General features: G+C 43.0%; 1 protein-coding gene and 1 long non-coding RNA gene across 2 annotated transcripts in view; one reads left to right on the forward strand and one right to left on the reverse strand.

Moving 5' to 3' along the window:
- The window catches only part of LOC131276313 (uncharacterized), a 56,550-nt gene that overhangs the window by 16,089 nt on the left and 17,046 nt on the right, over positions 1 to 23,415 (forward strand). The gene's annotated exons all lie outside the window — the stretch shown is intronic.
- Positions 1 to 23,415, reverse strand: part of CLMP (CXADR like membrane protein) — a 94,463-nt gene that overhangs the window by 10,216 nt on the left and 60,832 nt on the right. Inside the window, exon 2 of the mRNA XM_058289330.2 lies at positions 13,828 to 13,985. Within this exon, the coding sequence (XP_058145313.1) occupies positions 13,828 to 13,985 (158 nt within the window). The remainder of the gene's footprint in view (positions 1 to 13,827; positions 13,986 to 23,415) is intronic.

Raw genomic sequence — 23,415 nt, forward strand, 5'->3', positions numbered from 1 at the left:
CAGCGTCAGGCAGCGCAGCTCTCAACCTTCCTCTCGTGTTGATGCCTGGTGGGAAAGGGCCACTCTAAGGAGGACAAAGTAGTCAAGCCTATGACTGATTCTCAGAGCCCAAGAGACCTCTGTTCTAAATAAGAGTTAAAAATACAGTATGTTTGTCTAGGCCCTGCTTCTCATTCTAAGAATAACACCATCTCATATTTGTGTAGCACTTTAATTATGAAGCACTAATGGTTTCATTAAGTACTCAAAACCACTCCATTTTATTATAGGTAAGGAATTTTAAAAGTGAATTGTGAGCAGATGTGGCTCAAGTGATAAGGCCTCCACCTGCCATATGGGAGGACCTGAGTTCGATCCCTGGGGCCTCCTGGTGAAAAAGAAGAGAAAGCGTGCTTGCGCAGCAAGCCAGTGCCCCCATGGTGAGCCAGGTGCCCATGCGATGAGCCAAGTGCCTGTGTGCAGGAAGCTAAGTGTCTGTGGGTGACTGTGCGGCAAGCTGTGTGTCCATGCAAGTGCCCATGTGGCAAGCCAAAGTGCCTGTGCAGTTAGCCGAGTGCCCATGTCAGTGCCCGCATGGTGAGCCATTGCTCTGCAGCGAGCCAAGTGCTCACTTGAGTGCCTGTGCAGCGAGCTGAGCGCCCATGTCAGTGCCTATGTGGTGAGCCAGTGCCTGTGCGGCGAGCTGAGTGCCTGCACGGTGAGCCAGTGCCCATGCAAGTGAGTCATGCAGCAAGATGATGCAACAAAAGAGAGACAAAGGGCAGAGTCAGTAAAGCACGGCAGAGACCAGGAACTGAGATGGCACAAGTGACAGGGAACCTCTCTCTACATCAGAGGTCCCCAGGATCAAATCCTGGTAAATCCTATAGGAGAAAGATGAGAAAAAAAGACAAAAAGAGAAATAGAGAAGATCGCATAGCAAATGGACACAGCAAAAACAGCAGAGGGGTGGGGGAGGGGAAGAAAACTGAATCGGATACAAAAGGTCACACAGCTGAGTCAAGGAAAGAAGGAAAAGTTGCATGGGTATGGCTGTACATACTAGTGCAGAATATTTCTGGACGGATACACAATAGATGCTATCGATAATTGTGAAGAGTATTGAAAGGACAAAGGATAAGGGTGAGGAATTTAACTTTTTCCCTGCATACTTTTTCTGTCTTTTTACATTTTCTGCCACTTGGATGTGGCCTTTTCAAGGTACACTATACTTGTCATCCTAGGTGTTTTATGTGCCATCTAACTTATTTTTCACCTATTTTTCCAAGTAGTTATTCCCATTTCACAGACAGGTGGCTGAACTAGGATTTGAACATAGGTCAATGATCTTGTATGCCAGTTACCTCTCCCCTGCCTTCTTTCCCCACTGGCATTCATTTAACTGCTCATTAACTGCTCTTCCAGAAGTTTGGGAATGAAGAGAAACACATGAAACTGAAAAATCAATTTGTTTTCTTAGAAAAAAAATATAGAGTCAGGGAGAAAGGATTGGAGAAGTTAAGAATTACTAAGAATAAGTTAGAGAGGGGAAAAGTGATTTCCCTCCATGAAATACACATGAGCTTCCTGGCTTCTGTTTCCTCAGGTAGGGAGACCAAAGTTTAGATTTCTCCAACAGAAAAAAACTGCCTTGATTCGGACTAAATTTTTCTACACCTGCATCTCAACCTCTGGTTCTTCAACCTTTCTCTCAATTCTTAGGCCACTACCTGCCTCACTCCTGTTGGTCCTGAAACCATGTTTTGTCCTCCCTCACACTCAGCAGTCACTCTTCATCTCATCAACCATCAACAAACATGCATGAGTGACTTCTTCCCGTCTGGGCAGGAGGAGGCTCCTCAGAGGAGTAAAACCCTCTCCTTGTCTCCCTGTAATGCACAATTAGTGGGATTATCAAGGGGAGAAGTATAAACCCAGAGGAAGGCACAGTCAACTTGAAATAGCGTCAGGGAATATGTCCCTGGGAAGGTGGCAGTGTTTGAATTAGGCCTTGAAACACGAGTAGGCTGAGAAAGTGAGGAGAAAGGCTGAGAGAAGAGCGCTGGAGGGGGCGTTCCAGATACCTCTAAGAAAAGGCCTGGCCAGCTGGGAGGAGGCTCCCTCTCACATTTCTGGCTGCAGCTGTTCCAAAGAGTTTCTTTCACTCTCCTTAAACCTTAACCCTTTCCCAGTCACATGGAATTCTCCAACTCCACGTGTTTTCCTGAAAAGGTTTTGAGCCGTGCAAAATAAATGTCCCCCAGTTCTCCCTCCATTATATCAAAACTTCAATATCCATTTTTCCCATACTCCCTCTCTGAGAAAAGTTTTTTTTTCTCTCTGCTTTTTTTCCCCCAGCAAATATTTATTGAGCTCGAGTGTCAGGTGCCTTGGGGGAAACAGGAATACAACAGTCCCAATCCCTGAGAGTATGGTCTTGTGGGGGGTGGGGAATGGAGTTTAAGAGAAAATTAAGGTAAATGCCAAAACTGATTATGTACTTAAAGCAACACCTGTGTTCGATTTTGCCTTCACATCAGTTCAATGACCACAACTTATGTGATAATTCTTACAACCTAACCTCTATCCTATCTCCAGCTGCCTGGCCCACTGCATATTTCTGCCCACATCCAAGCTACCCTACGTACAACTGCCTGAATCTTAGGCATATAAAACTCACATTAGCTCTTTTCCAGCTCCACAGCCCTTCAAGGCTCCTCAAACCTCTGAATGGTGACTAGACTCTCCCTGTTTAATCCTCTTCACATAACCTGGTTGCAGTCAAAACGTGCTTTCTTTCTGTTTGCCTTTTTCTATGTATACAGTGCTTTCTTTGTGTTTGCCTTTTTCTATGTATGCACTCCTTTTTCAGCATCTCTCCATCCAAAGAAACCCTATTAATTCTTTAAAGTCCAAAATAAATGTTTACTGCTTATGAAACCTGTGATGACACTGAAACTGAGAATGGTCTCTTTGCACCATTTTTATTTGAGGAGAAACTGTGAACGACTTTAAAAATAGCAAGTGTGTTCCTGGGTGCCTGTCCTTCTGGGTTATCTGATTTTACAAGTTGTCTTTTGCCTTTCATTATCTTTGGCTGGGCTATTTTGCAATTTGGAAGATACAGAAATTAATTTGTGGATGGCTGATGATGGTGATACCTACAGATGTTGCCTATCAATAGTGATGCAGGTGGTTCTCTTCATACAGATGAAAATGGATTTTGTCCAAAGAAGAAGATAAATCTCTTAAATACCAGTTCTCACTTGAATCATTTGTAACATTTTATTGGTTCCATTATTAGTTAGCTGGTTAAATAAAATCTCTAATGCATGTTTATTTTATATTTATGAGTCATGATTTTATCTTTTTAAAAAATATCCATTAACACAATTCCTCTGCTCAAAATCCTTTAATTCTTTAATAGCTCCCCATTTCCTTCAGAGTAGAAGGCATTGGGAGCAGATGTGGCTCGAGTGGGAGCACCTGCTTCCCACATGGGAGGTTCAGTCCCCGGTGCCTCCTAAAACCAAAAAAACAACAAGCAAACATAGAAACCACCTCAGAGGAGCCAGTGTGGTTCAGTATTTGAGCGCCAGCTTCCCAGATATGAGGATTCAATCCCTGGCCCTGGTACCTCAAAAAAAAAAAAAAAAAAAGTATAAGCTTCTAGTGGTTGGCAAGGACTTTATGATCTGCCACCCCCGACTCTGACCTCTGTTATTCTCCAGCTCACACCACTCCAGCCACCTGGCCTCTTTACTGTCCCTCAGACATGCCAGGCACCTTCCTTCTTTAAGGCCTCTGCATTGTCTCTTTGCTTTGCCGAACTCTCTTCCCCCTGAGGGACTCCAAGGCTACTTGTGCATCTCTGTCAAGTCTTTGCTCAAATGTCACCCTCCAATGACAGCTACCTAGACTACCTTATTTAAAACTGCCATCTGTCGCCCTGCCCTACCCACCTCCCTTCCCTGCTCTACTGTTTTCACTGTCCTTCCTACAAACTTCTCATATATTAACTCTGTCTCTAGTCACTAGAATATCTGTTCCTCCAGGGCTGGGCTTTTTATCTGTTTTCCTCGCTGATATTTTCCAAACACCTCCAACAGGTCCTGGCACATTGTGGAGGCTCGGAGTGGAATAAATGACTATCAACTTTGATCTTAACATTCAAGTCAGATGTTTGCTCACATGTCAGTTTTCTGGGTGAGAACTTCCCTTCTTCCTACCTTCCCTGATCTAGTCATACTTAACTATTCATTGTAAAACTTCTTTGAAGAATTCACCTTGGCCTTCTAGAGCAGCCCAAAGATATTATCCTCTATGCATCCCCTTACCCCCATCCTAATTAGATGAAAGTACTCCCCCCTCCAGAAGCCCTTCTTGTACTATCCTAATGTAGAAATTCAGTGAACTGAAACCTGGGACCCCAGCTGAATCCATGTTGAGGCAGAGATAATTCCAAGTGAGGGAATGGGGCTGGGTGGGTGAAGGGAGTAGCCCTCAAGAGAGAATTTTCCTATTATCATATCAATAGAATATTTATCTTTAACCTGAAAACTTGCTTCTTTCTTTCCTCTTTTTTTAAGATTTATTTATTCCCTCCCCCCTCCCCCCCCCCACCGCCCAGTTGTCTGCTCTCTGTGTCCATTCGCTGTGTGCTCTTCTGTGACCACTTCTATCCTTATCAGCGGCACAGGAATCTGTATTTCTTTTTGTTGCGTCACCTTGCTTTGTCAGCTCTCCGTGTGTGCGGTGCCATTCCTGGGCAGGCTGCACTTTCTTTCACGCTGGGTGGCTCTCTATATGGGGCGCATTCCTTATGCGTGGGGCTCCCCTATGGGGGGGACACCCCCACGTGGCAGGGCACTCCTTGCGTGCATCAGCACTGCACGTGGGTCAGCTCCACACGGGTCAAGGAGGCCCAGGGTTTGAACCTTGGACCTCCCATGTGGTAGGCGGATGCCCTATCCTTTGGGCCAAGTCCTCTTCCCAATTGCTTCTTTCTTACCTCTTATACCACCAGTAGGTACCTGAGTTTATCTTTTCAACAACATCCTCATGCTAATAAATATTCTGAAAAGTAAATACTTTTTTTTTTTTCAGTCAAAAGTTCAGTCCTTACTCCTAGACAGATACTTTGTCTTGAACTTCTGCATTCTTTTCAACAGAAACTGCATGTTCTGGGCAGGAGAGAATGCTGCAGGTTGGGGGTGGGAGTGGGGGAGGCAGGGGAGGGAAATCTTGACTTCATATCCCAGCTCTGAAATCCATGTTGGACAAGGGCCTTCACTTTTTAGAGTCTGAAAGATTTAAAATACACATTTTCTGGAGGTGAATTAGGGTCTGATTTTTCTCATGTTTTAAAAGAAAATTAGGGTAACAGTGCTTACGCTACCGACTTCACAGGTTTATAGTAAGAATTAAAAGAGACAATGTGAAAGGGCATTGTCCCTTCCCTTAGTGATCATTTAGTGACTACCCTATGCCAAGCCCTGTGATTAACTCTGCCTTATGAAGCTGAATTAGAGGTAAAAATGAAAATCCATCAACACAATGCAATATATTCACAGATTATTGTCTTTATTTACCAAGACCTAACATGGCATTTATTACATGCTAGGCATTGTTCTAAAGCTTCACAAATAGAACTTCTTGCAATTTCAAAAGAGCAGCATGATACAGTGAAAAGTTTAAGACAAGATTAAGAAATTGAGTCTCTCCGATGAAACTGCTTAGATTTGTTAAGTGAAATAAAATGGCCTCCCGCATTGGGCATTGCCAAGAGGGGCCCGGAGAGGCCGTCTTTTCTAGAAGACAAAAATATTTGGCCTCCAGGGGCTTTCTGAGAAAATGGAATGCACCCTACCAAACTGCAGATAAGCAACATCTGCTGATAAACCAGTTTCAGTTCAGCTGAGAGAGCTTACCAAATTGCACAAGCATACCATAACTAATCAATGTCTATCTGCTCCCCACTTTGTAAGACCCCCTCTATATAAAATGGAAACAGTTCCTCACTTGCTTGTACTTTCACCCCATATGAGCTCTCCCTGCCACCACTCAGTGGGAGCTCCCTTCTACTTTCTCATTCATGAATTATTCTCGAAAGCTGTGAGATCCTAAAAGTGCATGAAAAGTTGTTTGTGTTTGTTTAATCAGATTTAAGGCCATTCTTTTGTTTAATATATGCGGAGTGCTTTCTATGCGGGCATTCTATAAAATGGGGTAGTTCTAGAACAGGGTATTTCTTTCAGCCCTCTCCTGTATTCACAGGAATCAGCTAATCACTGTACTTTCCCATTGAGACTGGGCATCCTGGGAGGGAGTTTTAGGGGTCAAGGACAGGTTTCTATCCTATCCTTATCTCTTTAAATGAAACCAGCCTTACGTACCCATACATACATGTGGTCCCATCTTACGACTTTGTTTTCTTCCCAATCAGATCAGTACCTATGAACTCTGTCCCAGAAAATTGTACCTGCACAGATTATTTTACTAGTAATTTCGTAAGGTTCTTAGCACTCATAGTCCTCTGCATTAGACTCAGTCTGGGGAGAACTAAAACCACAGCCCTTCTCCCGGATATGGTACTTGTTTGTTTTAAAAGTTTGCATGGCCTTGCTGGCCCACATCTTGTTGCCCTCATTAGAAAGGGAAGATTTCTCAGGAGGTGGAAGGAGCTGACATAGAAATGACAAACTAGTGGGACAGTAGGGAGAGAAGGGAAATGGATTAGCAACAAGAAAAAAACTGGAAGCTTTAGAGCTTAATCTTTACTCAAGAGCTGAAGGGTGGGGGGCTACTGTCTGGAGATGGGACAAGTGAGCTTGGATTACTTAGTAGTCATTCAGTTAATGTCATTTTCCTTCTTGATTTTTCCATTTTTTCCCCAGATGTAGGAAGTTGGTTTGTGCTTCCCAGGAAGAAGAGATTCTACTTAGAAGACTTAGTAAAGAGCTGGGTAACTTTTAGGAACTTTTGGGGTTTGTGGGCATTGGGAGATTGGTGATTTGGAGGTCATGGTGTCCCATTGTGGTCTGGGGACCTTGGGATTTCTTTCTTGTGCATCTAGTATTTTACTAGCATAAGAAGGTATCTTTGTCTCTGGAGGTACATTTGACTCTAGAGAACCTTAGAAGGTGTGGTTCAAAGTAGAAACAGGCTGCTTTGGACTGCTCAAAGCAGTCAGGGGTTTTCCAACTTTTTTGATCCCAACTCACATTAAGAAATACATTTGTGTTCATCACCCAGGACACACACAGTATGCAGGCTTATATTGAAACATTAAATTTCACAAAACAGTGTATATGCTATAGACTGATATTTTCTAGTCTGTGTTAAAACAAAACAAAAACAAAATTTCTGGTGTGGAGACTCTCTAAGATTCCTAGCCAGGAAGGCAAATAATTTACAGTCAAATGAAAGCTCTCCTACTTAGAGCTGCATGCTTCAGCTCAGTTAATTAACCTTTCTAAACCTGAAAAAACCACAGAGTACTCAATTATACAACAGAGTTAGGCTACTACTGGAATTTTTGTGAGACTAAGATAGTAAGCACTAAAGGAATTGGTACTATCTCTCTTTTTTTTTTTTTGAGTTCAAGGAAACCCCTAAGGTTTCCTAAATTGTTCAAATCAGTACCCCAGGAATACTAATAATTCCATATATTTGTATTGCAAAGCTCCCCTAGCTAAGACCCTCCTTTTTCCCATCACTTGTGCACACAGTGGACTAAAGTTAGGTCCCCCGGATTTGGAACCTAAGGCCAGTGCTGCCCGGTGGAACCTCTTCTTTCGTCCCTGCCTTCATATCTCTGAATTGCCCAGCTTCCCAAACTGATATTCCTGGATTCTGAACAAGCAGTATCCCCTGATGTGACTTTGTCTTTGGTCATGCTGTCATATCCTCATATGCCTCTCTTATTTTTGCTGAACAACTCCTACACAGGCCTCAAGATCAAGCTCAAGGCTACTTTCAGCATGAAGCTTCCTTGGCTTCTCAGAGTAAAATTAATGACTCCCTCCTGCCAACTTCAATGCTTTGGGCACATCTCTATCTTAGTATACTATATATAATTTATGTATCTGGATTCAGATTCAAGTAGGTCTGACTCTGCTTTTCTCCCTTTTCCCTAAAATCCTGTCCCAGTATTTAATGAAGAGAAAAGAGAGAGCATACAGGTAAGCATTTGACATCTTTGGAAAGCAGAGATTAGACTATTTTAAACTACTCTTAGAATACAGTTAAATAACCATTACTAATATGAGGATTTCACACATACTCTTCTGACTCCGATTGAGGCTCAGTTAGAGCCTTGCAATTTGGCTCAGATTTTAAAAATATATTCTCAGGCCATGCTGCTTATGGATGTTTGTTGGGTTGTTTTGTTGTTGCTGTTTTGTTTTGTTTTTTAAAGATATATTTATTTCTCTCCCCTTCTGCCCCCCTGCCCCAGTTGTCTGTTCTTTATGTCCATTTGCTACGTGTTCTTCTTTTTGTCTGCTTCTGTTGTTGTCAGCGGCACGGGAATCTGTGTTTTTTTGTTGTTGTTGTTGCGTCATCTTGCTGCATCAGCTCTCTGTGTGTGCAGCAACATTCCTGGGCATGCTGCACTTTCTTTTGCGCTGGGCAGCTCTCCTTACGGGGCGCACTCCTTGCGCGTGGGGCTCCCCTATGTGGGGGACACCCCTGCGTGGCACAGCACTCCCTGCGCACATCAGCACTGCGCATGGGCCAGCTCCACACGGGTCAAGGAGGCCCGGGGTTTGAACCTTGGACCTCCCATGTGGTAGACGGATACCCTATCCACTCGGCCAAGTCCGCTTCCCTGTTGCTGTCTTTTAATTTGTTTTTAGTTCTAGGAAATGTAATACTGAGACTAACCCATTCTTGAGGTGTGGTAGGAAAACAACTTAAGCTTAACCCTTTTGCAAAAAACTGAAAAACTAAATCTATGAATTGCAGCTGTTGCGGGGCTGATTGTTTTATGGCAGTCCCCATGGGCCTGTTCTGGATCCACTTAGTGGGAGGGGGTGGGACAGTTTGTTCGGCCTGGACACATTCAGCTTTCTGGCATTTGCTCTGGTGTGTGAAGCCTGCCCTGGATTGGGGAACTGCCTTGAACAGAGATGGATGCAGGGCCCCTCTCTTTACTTCGGAGTAGGATTTTTCTTGCCCAGAAGCCAAACAAAGAGAAAAGGGTGAAGGAGTGGTACAAGAGGCTTGGTATGGAAATTTAAACATTTCTGTCCTAAATATCTTCATCTGAAAAATGGAGGGGAAGTTTTCTGGTGTGTGTTCCTGGCTGACCCTGGGGGCGGTGGTTACTCTTACTTAGAAAATCCAGCGGTGTTTCTATCCCTAGAATCAGAAGGAAAGCTCCGGAGTTCTAGTGGTCATGCTGTCAAGATTGAAATTCTGATATTCCGGAGACTGTTTTCCAGCACAGCCTACCCACCCCCAAAATGCTTCCTACCTACTCCGCGTCTCCTAGGTAAAAGGAAGAAAAACATTTCTGCTCAGGTTGAAAGGAAATGCTAAACTTCTGAGTCACCCTAGATCACTGTAAATCTATTTTAAGCACATCCTTTCCAACTCCTCCCGCTTCTCTTAGTTTCTCTCAGTCACCCTCACCCTCATTCCCAGCACTCTGGTAATTATTAAGGTGTTGGCAAATTTACCCCCGACATATTTCGTATTTCTTATCCCTGCCTTGATATCCCCACTGCCTATATAACTGTCGTTTAGGCCCTATTGTATAGCTTGAAATAGTTCAAACAATTCTCTTGCTGCTTCTTGAGTGTCCCTTAAATCAGTACTCCACAAAGTGCCATCCTAAAATGCAAATATTTCCCTTTCACTCTTAGAATCCTTCAGGAATTCCAGGAAGATTTCCAAGTTCCTGTTATGGCATAGACAGCCTTCCCTTTTTGCCCTCCTTTACTAGCTACCTAGGGTTTCCCAGAATTCTCCACCCTTTGTGCCCATGGTCTTATGATTCCCCTTCTGGGTAATTCCTTCTATCAAGTCTAAAATCAGTTGCAACTTCTTTCTGGGAGACTTCCTTGACTTCTTCCCTTCAGCCACTCTTGGCCAGTGGCTGTTCTTTGCACTGATCCAGAACACTCTGCTTATCTCGATCATGCTGTCTCTTAGTTTTAAAATTGTCTCTTTACATATTAATCTCCTCAACCAGTTCCCCCAGGATAGGGTGTGCCTATAGTGGGAATCCCACAGCTACTTATTAAAATTAACTAAATTGATATTTTTTATTTTTTACAACTTCCAACAAGCCTTTTCCAGCATCATGGCCTTTGCATGATTAGTTCTGACTGGAATAATTTTCTCCGCCCACTTTCCTCATTTCTGTCATAGCATATTTTACAATTTCAAATTATTTCTGAAGGTAGCATTCTAGTGCATAAGCGAGCAGGCACAAGGACAAATATTGCACAATCTCACTGATTTGACACAATTAGAATAAACAAACTCAGAGTCAGAATTTAGAATGTAGGTTTCCAGGGGCCAGAATAGGGATAGGGAATGGGAAGTTAAGGCTTAAAATCTACAAGGTTCCTATTTGGAATGATGGAAATATTTTGGTGATAGATGGTGTGGTAGCACAACAGTGAATGCAATTAATAGCACTGAAGTATATATCTGAATGTGATTCATTAAAAGGGGAACTGTTAGATTTTATGTATGGTACCAAAATAAAAATTAGAAAAAAAAATCCATTGAACTACATTATATAGTGACCCCTAAGTTAAACCATGAACCATAGTTAATAGTACAACTATAAAAATGTGCTATCATCAGTTGTAACAAATGTTCCACACCGATGCATAGTGTTAAATAGGGTGGTATGTGGAAATCCTGTATTTTATGCATGATTGTTCTGTAAATGCACAATTCTCTAATAAGGGGGGTGGGGCGAGAATGTAGGCAGTGATGTCAGAGTGCTTAATTCAAATGCAAAATGGGTGACCTGAGACAAGTTGCTTATTTGTATGTGCGTGTATGTGTGTGCATGCACCTCAATTGTTTGTGAAATAGGATTGATAATCCTAGACATGATGATTAAATTAAATGAGCTAATATGTGCTAAACCATTAGAATTGTGCATGGCACATGGCTAACATTTATTGCTCTCTACTTCTATTTATTTTCTTTTTTATTGAATGTCTTCATCACTCTGAAGCTCCAAGAAGGCAGGGACGTGATGTCTTGTCCTTGGTGCCTAGCGCTCTACATAGCATACAGCAAGTGCTAAATAAATTCATGCAATCTGAATGACTGAATAAATGACAAACCTTATACTTGAGAGTAGCAAGTGAAGACAAATAGGAAACTGGATGTTTAAAGCCTTATTAGTGATGTTTTCTGTATCAACACATTAACTTTCTAACCCTTATATTCATTTACTTGGCTATACACCCAAGCAACTCTTTTTTTTTCTGCTAGTCAAGTAAAAGCACTTGAGTGAAAGATGCATGGCATTCTTCTTGGATTTGTATTAGTGATCGTAGGTCCTTATTTACTTCATTCAGAACTGAGAGTATCATTTCTAGGATTGACCAAGAAATTGTAATAAACACAGTCAGGTTAAGGTGACCTTGCTCTACAGAGAACAGAAAGTCTTAGAATGATATGCTATGAAAAGCAAATGACAAAGCAGTATCAAAATAACAAGGCAGTGTAGACAGCTAGTTAGGCAGGTTAAACTCCAACAACGATCCTGAAATTGATTTTCCACATAAATCTTAGCTTCTTCCACCATAAACCATCTTGTGAAATTAGTGGTATAGAAAGAGGGGAGGAAAGGACAACTTTTCATTTTTTAACAGGGAAAGGAAAAAAACTCTAAAAAAGAAGGAAAGTCTAAAGAAAGTCAGCTTCCCTAAGTTACAGATTTTTCAAAATTTAGCTTTCTATTTGGAATCATTTCATTCTTCTAGAAAAGTTGTAAAGAGTACAAAGTTCATCCATATACTCTTCACTCAGATTCACTTATTAACATTTTCCCCCCATTTGCTTTATTGTAGTCTCTCTCCCATTTGAAGGTAAGTTATAAACATGGCACTTTACCCCTAAATTCAGTAAATATTTCTTAAGAAGAGGAATATTCTTTTACATAACCATAGTACAGTTGTCAACTTCAGTCAATTTAACATTGATACCATGCTTTTATTTAAGCTACTGTTTGTATTACAGTTCAGTCAGTCAACCAATTGATTTTTTAAAATTTTTTGTGGTAACATATATACAACATTAAATTTCACATTTTAACCATTTTCGACTGTACAATTCAATGTATTAATCACATTCGTAATGTTGTGCTACCATCACCACCATCCATTACCAAAACTTTTCTATTAACCCAAACAAATTCTGTATCCATTAAATCTTATGTTCTCCTTCCACCCTATCCATTAAACATTAAGTCCTCCTTCCACCCTGACCCCCTGTAACCCCCGACCCTGATAAAGTGTAATCTGCTTTCTGTCTGTATGGCTTTGCATATTCTAGGTATTTTGTATAAGTGGAATCATACAGTATTTGTCCTTTGTGTGTAGCTTATTTCACTGTTACAGAATTTTTTAAAATCATAAAACTATTAACAAAAAGATTTTACAAAATAAGTCCATAAATAAAAGGGGTAAGAATAAATAGACTAGAAAACCTAGGTGGGAAAGCAACCATGGCTAACTGCAGTCAAGACAGAAAGAATAAGAATGAAAACAGATTACTTAGTTCTCTTTGTCTGATAAAAGACCAGTGCAGCAGATCTTGGGGAGGCAGAATACTCCAAATTCTGTTCATGGTGCAAAAGCATCTAAAAACCATTGGAGTACTACCCAACCTGAGTACTGAAGATCTAGGGCCAGCTCATTGATTTTCCAACTTCAGAAGCAGTATTCATTCTTTTGCTGGCCAATTATGTGTGTATAAAACATTTTCCTACATGTCCCATACTTGTTCCTCTGCATCATGTGTTGACATATTAGACAGTCTTTCAGGTGTGAAGTCATGATATTGTGCAAAGCATAAGAGTAGATAGATGGTAATGATTTAAAGGAGCTAGAGGGGAAGCGGACTTGGCCCAATGGATAGGGCATCCGCCTACCGCATGGGAGGTCCGCGGTTCAAACCCCAGGCCTCCTTGACCCATGTGGAGCTGGCCCATGCGCAGTGATGATGTGTGCAAAGAGTGCCATGCCATGCAGGAGTGTCCCCCATGTAGGGGAGCCCCATGCGCAAGGAGTGCGCCCCGTAAGGAGAACCGCCCAGCGCGAAAGAAAGTGCAGCCTGCCCAGGAATGGCACCACACATGGAGAGCTGACATAAGATGACGCAATAAAAAGAAACAGATTCCCGTGCCGCTGATAAGGATAGAAGCGGTCACAGAAGAACACACAGCAAATGGACACAGAGCAGACAACGGGGGCGGGGATTAAATAAAAAATAAATCTTTAAAAAAATTAAAAAATTGAAAAAATAAAGGAGCTAGAGAAACAGGCCTACTGGAGAAGGTTTGGGATTCTGGCCCACTAGACTAGGGAATGAAGCCACTGCATCTTAGTCCCTTTCTTAGGCGAACATACTCAAGTACAGCCTCCCTTCCGTCCCCAAAGAACACAGAATCTCTTATTCTCTGAACCCAAATACTTTTTCTCTGTGGTTTTGTATCTAGAGTCTTTAAAGTATAAGCCAGATGAAAAAGCAATTCTAGCCCTTTCAGACCCAAGAAAAAACTCCAGAAGACTGCTCTGAGGAAGGGCTGATGAGGAGGATAAGGTGGGGAAGGAAAGAGGGAGTCTTGACTCCAGCCAGGGGTGTACTCACCACTTTTTGGTTCCCTTCATTATCAGTGAGCAGCCATTCGATATCCAGGGTGTCCTTTTCCGGGAGCCCCAGTTGGTGGTGACAGGGCAAAGTGACCTTTTCCTCTGCCACTCTCTTGATCTCAGTGTGAGTCCCCAAGGTTCCAACATAGTAGGAAACTGAAAGAGGAAACCTTTAATGAGTGATGCAGGAACCAGACGGCAGCGAATAGGGAGCAAATTTTAACAACAAATGATTGCATATTCCCGTGGGCAAAGCACAGTGCAAGGTGTTAGAAGAATCCTAGGCCAGAGGTTCCAGAAGGGCCCGGTTCTCACGCTGGCTCTTTCACTGAGTGAATTCCTCACCTCTCCCTTCACCCCCCTGGATTACTCTCCTACTAAGGCCTGTCTCTCCTGCCTTACTGGCTTTTTATGAACAGCAAAATCATTCAGGTCAGCAGCAACTCCGTCATTTGATCATTTTTTATTTTTAAAGAAGCTTTAGATAACATAAATGTTACATCCAAAATGGAGGGAATTCCCATATACCCCACGCTTTCCCCTCCCTGTCTTTTCTTCTTTATATCCACTATTAGCTAAGGCTTCCCAAAGGATGATGCTCATGGAAACCATGCATGATGGTGCCCAGTTCCTCATGTTCTTGAAGAACCATAGACTTTTGAGGCTGGAGAAAACCTCAGAGGTGAACCTTCTTATTTTACAAATGAGGATTCTTAAATCCAGCAATAGTTGCTGCTCACCAGTGGCATGCATTTAGGAGGATGAAGAGACGACTATACAAATACTGTAATTTAAGAGGATGTTAGTCATGCTCAAAGGGCTATGGAAACTTAGTGAAGAGGGAAATTATAGGTAATTAACATAAGGGTTCAGGGAAATGTAAATAGTGTAAATAGTGTATATAAACCAGCTGTGTAACGTTTATCACTGAGTGGCTCTGAAACAGCTCGAGTTTTTGTTTATTTTTTTAAATGATTATTAAAGAGGGAGTATTTAATATGGACTTTGGAAAACAGAATTCATATAGATAGAAATAGAGGGTGAGGGAAGGGGTTGAGATGGAGAGAGTGGATGACGTAAACACACTGGATGAGAAGGTTTGGGGGGATATTCAGTGAATGGTAATAAATAGTTCAGCTTGACTGGTGTGAAGAATAAATGTGGTAAACTCGTAATAGATTAGGATGGAAAGATGGAGACGCTTATGTGATGGAAGGGCCTTACCTGCTGCAATGGGCAAAAACTAAGCCCTTGCTTTGATTAAGGAAGAAATGTCTGGGAGCAGTGTATAGAATGCACTGGAAAGGGAAGACACGGGCATGTGCATTTGTGAAAAAGCTGTTAAATTTTTCCAGGTGAGAGATACTTTCCCAGGATAGTAGCAAAGGTGGCAAAGAACAAAGGACAGATTTGAGAGGGAGCATGGAAGTCAAAGCTATAGGACAAAGCAATAGACAGGGTCTAAGAGAGAGAAAGAGGAGTCAAAAGCAAAGGTTGTTTCCAAGCATGTGTGACAGGAAGGATGGTGGCTGCGTGAGCAGTTTGGATGAGCAGTTTGCATTGAGGTCTACTGAGTTCATTATGCCCGTGGATGTCCGGCAAGCGGCCCTGTGCACTTGCCCTGCCTCAGTGCCTCCCCTTTCAGTGCAGGTGCCCACCCAGCTCCCTGAGCAGTGACTGCCCTCTCTTGTGCTAGAGGAAGCTCCAGTGCCCTGGGCATTGCTTTATGTGTTCATTTTCCATTTCTCTTGTGCCTCACAAATAAAACTTCTGGAAATGTTCCCTTTCCATCTGTTGTGTCCACCTATCAACTCCCTCCCCAGGCACCAAACTGGCAAGTCCCTGAATTTCCATTAGTCACCCCACCAAAACAGTTTGTGGGAGAAGGGGAGGCAGGGCTGGCATCATCCCCAGAACAGACTCCAAATACCAGGTCATAGGCCAGGTTTCCAGGTGACTCCTCAGCACCCTCTTGGAGACAGCTCCCTGTCACTTGACCTCTGGGTAAATGGAGGAATACTTCCTGGGTCAGGCAGGCTGCTGCAGTTAGTTCTGCTTCTCTTAGGGACACCCATTTTCTTATCCTCCCAACTTCTATATTCCATTCTTTACAGTTTCATAGCATATGGTTTCCAGATATGAAACAGCCCTTTCTATCCAAAGGAAAATTCCGAGTTACCCCATTTGGTTCTTGTCCCTCCATCTAGCCAATTATCCCTTTAGCCAATGGGAATTCAGTTTACTTGTGGCTTTTCTTACCTCTGATGCTCATTTTTTCCAGAAACGGTATCCTGTCAGCACCTTTAGACTCCAAGCTCATCTCTCCTCCTTCCTCTTAGTCTTTCTCTTAGTACTTGGCCAAGGGTTTGACAATTGATTATTAAATCCACAGTATTGATGACTGATTAACTGATAGGATGAAACAGCACCTGGATGCTAGGAATGATCTGTCTGGCATGCATGGTGTGCTTTAACTCTGGATCCTCCTTTATCTCCTTATCCAGTAATAAAGAAGCTTGAGGTGAAAAATGATCTCCTTCAGCCATTCACAATGAAACAGAACCATACAGCCTCCAAGCTCAGTCAGCCCTAAGCACCAGGGCTTGCAGGAAGCATCCTTTGGAGGAAATTCATTCTTGCACTTGGGCTTAGTTGCTGCTGAGCCAGGATGGCAACTAATCAAAGTATAGAAGCTACCCTTCTTATTCTGTTCATTTCCCTGTATTGAATAGTAGCAAATCTGTGGGAAACAGGTCTGTATTCCTGTCTTCAGGAAAATGAAATGAGGAAGAGTGAAGCTTCACTCTACAGCAAAGCTGATTGGGCTGAATCCCTCAGAGAAGTCCACCCAAAAAGAGGCAGCAGGCGGATTCCGAAGCTCTGTGGCAAAGAAAGAAGACCACTGGAATCTGCTGGGCCTAAGAATTGGCTTTGGGACCAACAAAGAGCATGAGCTCCTGGTAGAGTCTTACCAACATTCTCAAGGTTTCCTTCATTTCTGCTTAGAACTTGAAACTCTAATACAAGTGGCCGCCACTGAGTGAGCTCCTCCTATGGTTTAACTCCACACTGAGGACTTTGTGTTCTCATTGACTTTTCGTAACATATCTATGAAGAAAGGATTCTTATTCCAGTTACCGATGAAGCTTGAAGATGTTAGGAACTTGTCCAAGATCTTAGAGCTAGGAAGTGACAGAGCAGGGACCTAAACCCAGACGTGCTTCTCACGCTTTCACCACCTTGCTCTGCTGCCCTGGCTCTGTGTTGTATATATGACTTCTTGGATGTCTGATTCTCCTAGTAGCCTGGAAGCTCCTGGAGATTAAACACCATCATTTCATTCCCATAGCTCTTAGCTCAGGGTCCCATACTGTAGCTCTTCAGAAGATAAATATTTGTTGAATTGATTAGAATCTAACCTACACTCTCACTTTACCAGTGAGCAGACTGAGGCCAAGGGTCCAAAAGGGTCGGCCCAAGACCCCACAACTCATTCAGTCGCAAGTATTCACTGTATCTGACCCTCCTTCAATTCCTATAAAGCAGCTCTAGAGCAGTTGGGACATTAGCCAATTTGCACCATACTAAGCTGAGCTTAGAAAAAAGGTCTCCAGCTTCTAGTTCTGGTCACTTTTCACTGGAATCAATAGGGCTTAAAAATGAAACGAAGGGGAAGCGGACTTGGCTCAGTGGTTAGGGCGTCCGTCTACCACATGGGAGATCCGCAGTTCAAACCCCAGGTCTCCTTGACCCGTGTGGAGCTGGCCGACGCGCAGTGCTGATGCATGCAAGGAGTGCTGTGCCACACAGGGGTGACCCCGTGTAGGGGAGCCCCATGCGCAAGGAGTGCACCCCGTAAGGAGAGCCGCCCAGTGCGAAAGAAAGTGCAGCCTGCCCAGGAATGGCGCCGCCCACATGGAGAGCTGACACAGCAAGATTATGCAACAAAAAGAAACACAGATTCCGGTGCCGCTGACAACAACAGAAGCGGACAAAGAAGAAGATGCAGCAAATAGACACAGAACAGGCAACTGGGGTGGGGTGAGGGGGAAGGGAAGAGAAATAAATCTTTGAAAAATGAAACGAGGGAAGTGGATGCGGCACAGGCAGTTGAGCACCTGCTTCCCAGATGGGAGGTTCTGGGTTCAGTTACTGGTGCATCCTGAAAAACCAAAAACAACAAGCAAAACAAACAAAAAAACAAACTCAGGGAAGCTGATGTGACTCAATTTTTGAGCACTGGCTTCTACATACGAAGTTCCCCGGATTCAATCCCTGGCCCTGGGACCTCAAACAAAACAAAACAAAAACAAAAACAAACCCGAGAGCCTGATATTCCAGGCAAAGCTAGAGAGCCCAGTACCAATTTGGTAGGTGCTTACTACACATTGAATAAATGAATGAAAAGAATCAGCTAGGAGAGCTGCCAGTTTGAGCCACTAGAGGGAATCAAAGACTAGTTTTGGTTGCTCTCCCCAAAGGAATAGAAAATAGTGGTGGGTGGTGGGTGTTGAAGGAGAGCCAGGCTCTATTTATACGAGATCCAAAATTAAATACAGCAGTACAGCAGAGCAGGGTGGCGGGGCCACACCATGAATACAAATGACTCACGGAAGCGGGGCGCCTTGGGGTCTAAGCACCTGCTCCTCTAGTTGGAAGCGGTGTCCCTCGGGAACCTCGGCTCCTCAGTCTCCAGGAGGGCACTGGGAGCCCTGAGGATTTCTAGGGGCCTTCTGTGCTGAGGAGCCCGTCCCCTGTTGCAGAGCCTAAGTGGACTGGGCCTCGGCTGTGTCTAGCTCCCAGGCTTGGCAGCTGGTGGGGGCAGCTGGGCATGTGCTGCTCGGTGGCTGAGAGGACAGGCGCCATCCAACCACCAGTGACTGCTATTATCTTGGCATTTATGGGTTCGTCTTTAAGAAAGTCCTTAAAGGTCATTATTTAACTTACGAGGAAGCTGCGGTCCAGAGAATTGAATTGCCTGAGTCACAAAGTGGCAGAACAAGTCCGGGAATAGTCCCCACAGGGCACCTGGGATTCTGTTGCGGCATCTGACCCTGCGAAGAGGGGCAGGGCAGGGCCCCGGCGAGGGCTGCCGCATGTGCACATGGAAAATGCGCTCGTGAGGCTGCTGGTTCTCCCATACAATTCTGGCCCTTACAAAGGGTCTTTGAGAACTTGGGAGAATAACGCTCGCACACGAATTAAACAAGATGCCATAGGTGAAGCACCCAGCACAGTGACGGCACACAGGGGTCTCCCCCCAAAAACGTTAGTCTCTGTCCCCTTCTCTTATTAGAAGAGAAATTTTTTTTCAGATGACTACTGCCTAAATTCAGTTAGGAGTAGTTTCAGGTTTTACTGAGGGGCACATACTTTTTATTAAAGATTCTCCTGAATCTTCAAGATCTCCTTCAAGGGTTGAGGCAGGGGTAATTTTTAATAGAAACTACATGCTGCATTTAAAAAATCTATTTCTCTCCTATGCCCTCTCAAATACTTAGTGACTGCCCGCACAGGGCACACGTTGTCCCATCCCACAGCGAAGCCTTCGTGCTCTCTCCCCCTAGGGCTCACACGCGAGCCCAAGATCAGCTGGGTTCAGTTTTAGAACTGAGTTGCTGTTGGCCGGGCCATGTGGATATGCAGTTTGCAAGTGACAAAGTTCAAGAGCTATGTAGGTTAGTGTCCAATTGAGGGCAGGTATTGGCACTATGTAACGCCTCCTCTAAGATAGAGCTGAGCCCCCCAAACAACTGGTTGGGGTGTGGAAACACCTTCCAATGTGTGTCTGTACTTTTCTCTTGGATCTGCTGTAGCCACTGTTCCCTGACCTGAATGGGAACCAAATTGTGTTTTGCTTTTCCCAGAATTTTTGAGAAAGCCTGGTGTACTAAAATGATCAAATATCAGTCAGTACAAGAAAAAGGACTTTGGAAATCTCACCAACCCCTTTCATTTTACAGATCAAAAAACTGAGGCCTAGAGAGAAGTGTCTCACCCAAAGGCCTCCTGAGTTCTAGACCAATATATTAATTATCTGTTTATACACACATATATATAAAATGCTGTAGGTGTGTGTGTGCACACATGCACCTTCCAGACCATTTCCAGAACTCTGTGCATGTCCAAAAATGGCTTGATGTAATGGAAAGAACATGAACTTTGGAGTCAGATCTGGATTTAATTAGTGGCCATAAGACAGTAATTAATTACGTGACCTCTCCACAGTTTTTTTTTTCCTTCTCTTTCAAATGAGAATCGAAAGACGAGCCTTGAAAGACTGAATGGATTACACGTGATGTGTGTAAAGTGCCTAGGATAAGAGTTCATGCTCAAGAAATGATAGGTAACATTATTAATCATTACACATGCTGCACTTTGAAAGACAAGGAAGAACAAAAAATATGCTGAGGCAGTGAATCAGGATTGTGAGGAGTCTGGAAGTCATTTTGCTGGAGGAAAACTTAATATTTGGCTGTATTTGCTTTATCTCTCCCTCTCTCTTCCTCCCTCCCTCCCTTCCATTGTTGGAACAGAACATTTAAAAAACAAACAAACAAACATGCTTCTCCTAAAAATAAGGGTGTTCTTCACAACCACAACATCATTATCATGCCTAGGAAATTAATAATATTATGTGGAAGATCATTGCTGACCAATGTGATTACCAAGGTTGAGAGACCTGACCCCCCACTTACCCCTGCTAAGACTCAGCCCCCACAGTGGTGGCTGTGAACTAACGGCATTTTCTGCTGCATGTCTTATCTTCCCAATCCCGGACTCTCTCCAGCCAGCTGCCTTTGTAAGGGTCTTAGGGTCCCTAAATGAGATGTTTTAATGACTTCTCAGGTTACAAATATATATTTGTTATTTAGAGAAAGCTTAAGCTGACGCTTTCTCTTGCTTTCCAAGACTGTGGGTTCCCCTATGAGAGAAGGGAGGAGAGAGGAAGGAAGAAGGTGAGGATGAAAAAGGAAAGGCGGAAGCAGAAGGGGAGGGGTAGGAGATGAAGAAAGGAAGAGACTGAGAAGAAGAGGCGACTGGGAGGAAGAGGAAGAGAGGAGGAAGGGGAGGAGGGGAGTGGCAGAGGAAGAAGGAGGGGAGCTAGAAGTGGGAAGGAGAGGAGGAGAGGGATAAAAGGAGACCCTTGTACTGATAGAAAATACTTGGACATTTTCAGGTTAAAAAGAGGGTTTAAACTCCCCTCTCTTCCTCTCAGAAAAATTGCCTCAGTATACTTGGCATGTATTTATCTGCATTTAAAAGTCCTATGGAGCTCTTCACCTATCAGATACGGTGCTGGGAAGATGGTAGCTGTCTCCCCTCCACTCTCAAACGCTTCAGAAGTTAATGGTTAATAATACATTACATATTTCTAAACAATCAACTAAGCTCATTCAAATGCATAATCTCTGAGCCTGATGATGACACAGTGAGCTAATGTTATCAATGCTGTTTGAGAGAAGAGAAAACTGACCTATCTGGAATGAAATCAGCTTGCCTAAGGTGCCACCACTGCTGGGTGGCACTGTGGGGCTTGAGCTTACCTCTGACTTTTTATTCCCTTCTCTTTCCCACACTGAAGGTCATTGTTTTTACCTTGAAAGTGGCAGGTTGGAAACAGAGACTCACGCTTACTCGATGTTGATGGCATCGAGCTAGGTAGCAAAATGAATCCAACAAAACAGACTTCAGGTTTACAGTCATCTTGCTAGCTGGGCTCCTGAGCCAAAAGCAAGTTGTTTAATAGAGACCAGTGTTAGGAGTTGCAGCTAGATACAAGGATGGAGTGGCAGGGAGGATCAGGTAGACTACATGAAGAATACTGACTGATAGTGCGATGGGGCTGCTCGAAAAGCTGGAGGAGTCTGCGATGCGGCTGCACTCAGGTTTGGTGTCCTGAGCACGGGGCGTAACAGCTCCACTGTGCTCTAGGAGCCAAAGGAGCCCACTCAGAGCATCTGGGTTTCGTTCTAGACTGCAGAGGGGCATTGGCAAAAATGTTGGCATCCAGAAGGTTGGGATTAGGGGGTGCTGGGGTCTGAAAAACATATCATATGAGGAACAGTTGACGGAATTAGAGGTGAATGGTTAGGTGGAAGGATGACTAAGGGGCTGCGTGACAGCCATCTGCCAACATTTAAACAGCTAAAGATTTATTGGTCATTGTTCTTGAGGGCAGAAATTAGGTCCAGATGGCTTAATAGAGTCAGTCATAAAATAATAGACTGGGAGATGTCCAGCACCTCTTTTCAGTTCTGAAATTATGTGATTCTTTTCTTACAAAAGACTTATTCCATTTGGGCTTAATGTGTCCATCCACTTTCTAACAGTCCTGGCTGATAGGAGAATGTACTGTATCATTTAGTGAGTTTTCCATTATGGAGTCATTCAAGTAGGGATATATCAGGAGCATATAATTTTTAAAGAAGCTTTGGATTACATAAATGTTAAGCAAAAAATATAGGGGTGTCAACTACAATGTAAACCGTTATCCATGTAGGGCAGCAGTGCTCCAAAATGTGTTTTGGATGTCAAAATGTAATGAATGTCCCACGATGATGAAAGAGGTTGTTGATGTGGTAGGAGTGGGGTGAGGGGGGTGGGGGGTATATGGGGACCTCATATATTTTTGAATGTAACAAAAAAAAAAGAGAAAGATGAATTAAAAAAAAATATATATATAGGGGATTCCCATATACCCCACTCTGTCCCCTTCTAGAGATCTTTATATGTAGATATTGAACTCAGTATTTAAAGTTCTTTCTAATTACTATATTCAGTGGAATAGTTATTGAGGGCTTAGTATAGTTAGGGCACTGTCCTATTTGAATGGAAAAGTATAAGATATAAATGTATACTATTATCTCTCATTGTATTTTATTACCATCAGTTAGCTCTTACAGTTTATACAAAGGGTCTAGTTTTGTTCCCTTGTCAACACTACTTTTAAAGATCGCCAGTGGACTCATTAAAAAAAAAAAAAAAAGCCCCAAAGAAACTGGCCCACCCAACTGTAGTTCTTTCCAGCTACGGATGTTTTACGCCACAAGGGGACAGAATTTACTTAGGGAGGATTAGCCATGCCTCACTCCTAATATAGTTCTTATATTAATAGCAACAGGGATTATAATTAACAAAAAATTATAAACTACCTTGGATTTAAGTTTGATGAACACTTTTTTTTTCCCACATGTGGTTATCTGCATGTGATTTTCTAAGTCCCATGGGAAAAGTGGAAATCTTAGAAAAGATAGGCATTTGAGAGGAACTTTATCCAGGAAATAGGAACAGACACAATTTTAGTAACTTCGTGTCTCTGTTTTAACTTTTTCCAACTGAAACAGACGTTTGCTTCATCTTCATAAATGTCAGCTCTCTCTGCTAAACCCTAAGACCACTATAAAAATCTTTTTAAATTCACAATTTATTATGAAACAAATGATCACTCAGATGCTGTCAAGTGCTATCTCCAGGGAGGTGAAAAGAAAAGGCAGAGGGAAGGACCAAAAATCTGCCCCAGATGGTTTAGGGTTACTGAGGAATTGATAAAAGAACTCTCAAGGTTCTTTCAGTCCTGAAGTTT

This window comes from Dasypus novemcinctus, chromosome 27, assembly GCF_030445035.2.
Source record: "Dasypus novemcinctus isolate mDasNov1 chromosome 27, mDasNov1.1.hap2, whole genome shotgun sequence".
Taxonomy (NCBI): Eukaryota; Metazoa; Chordata; class Mammalia; order Cingulata; family Dasypodidae; genus Dasypus; species Dasypus novemcinctus.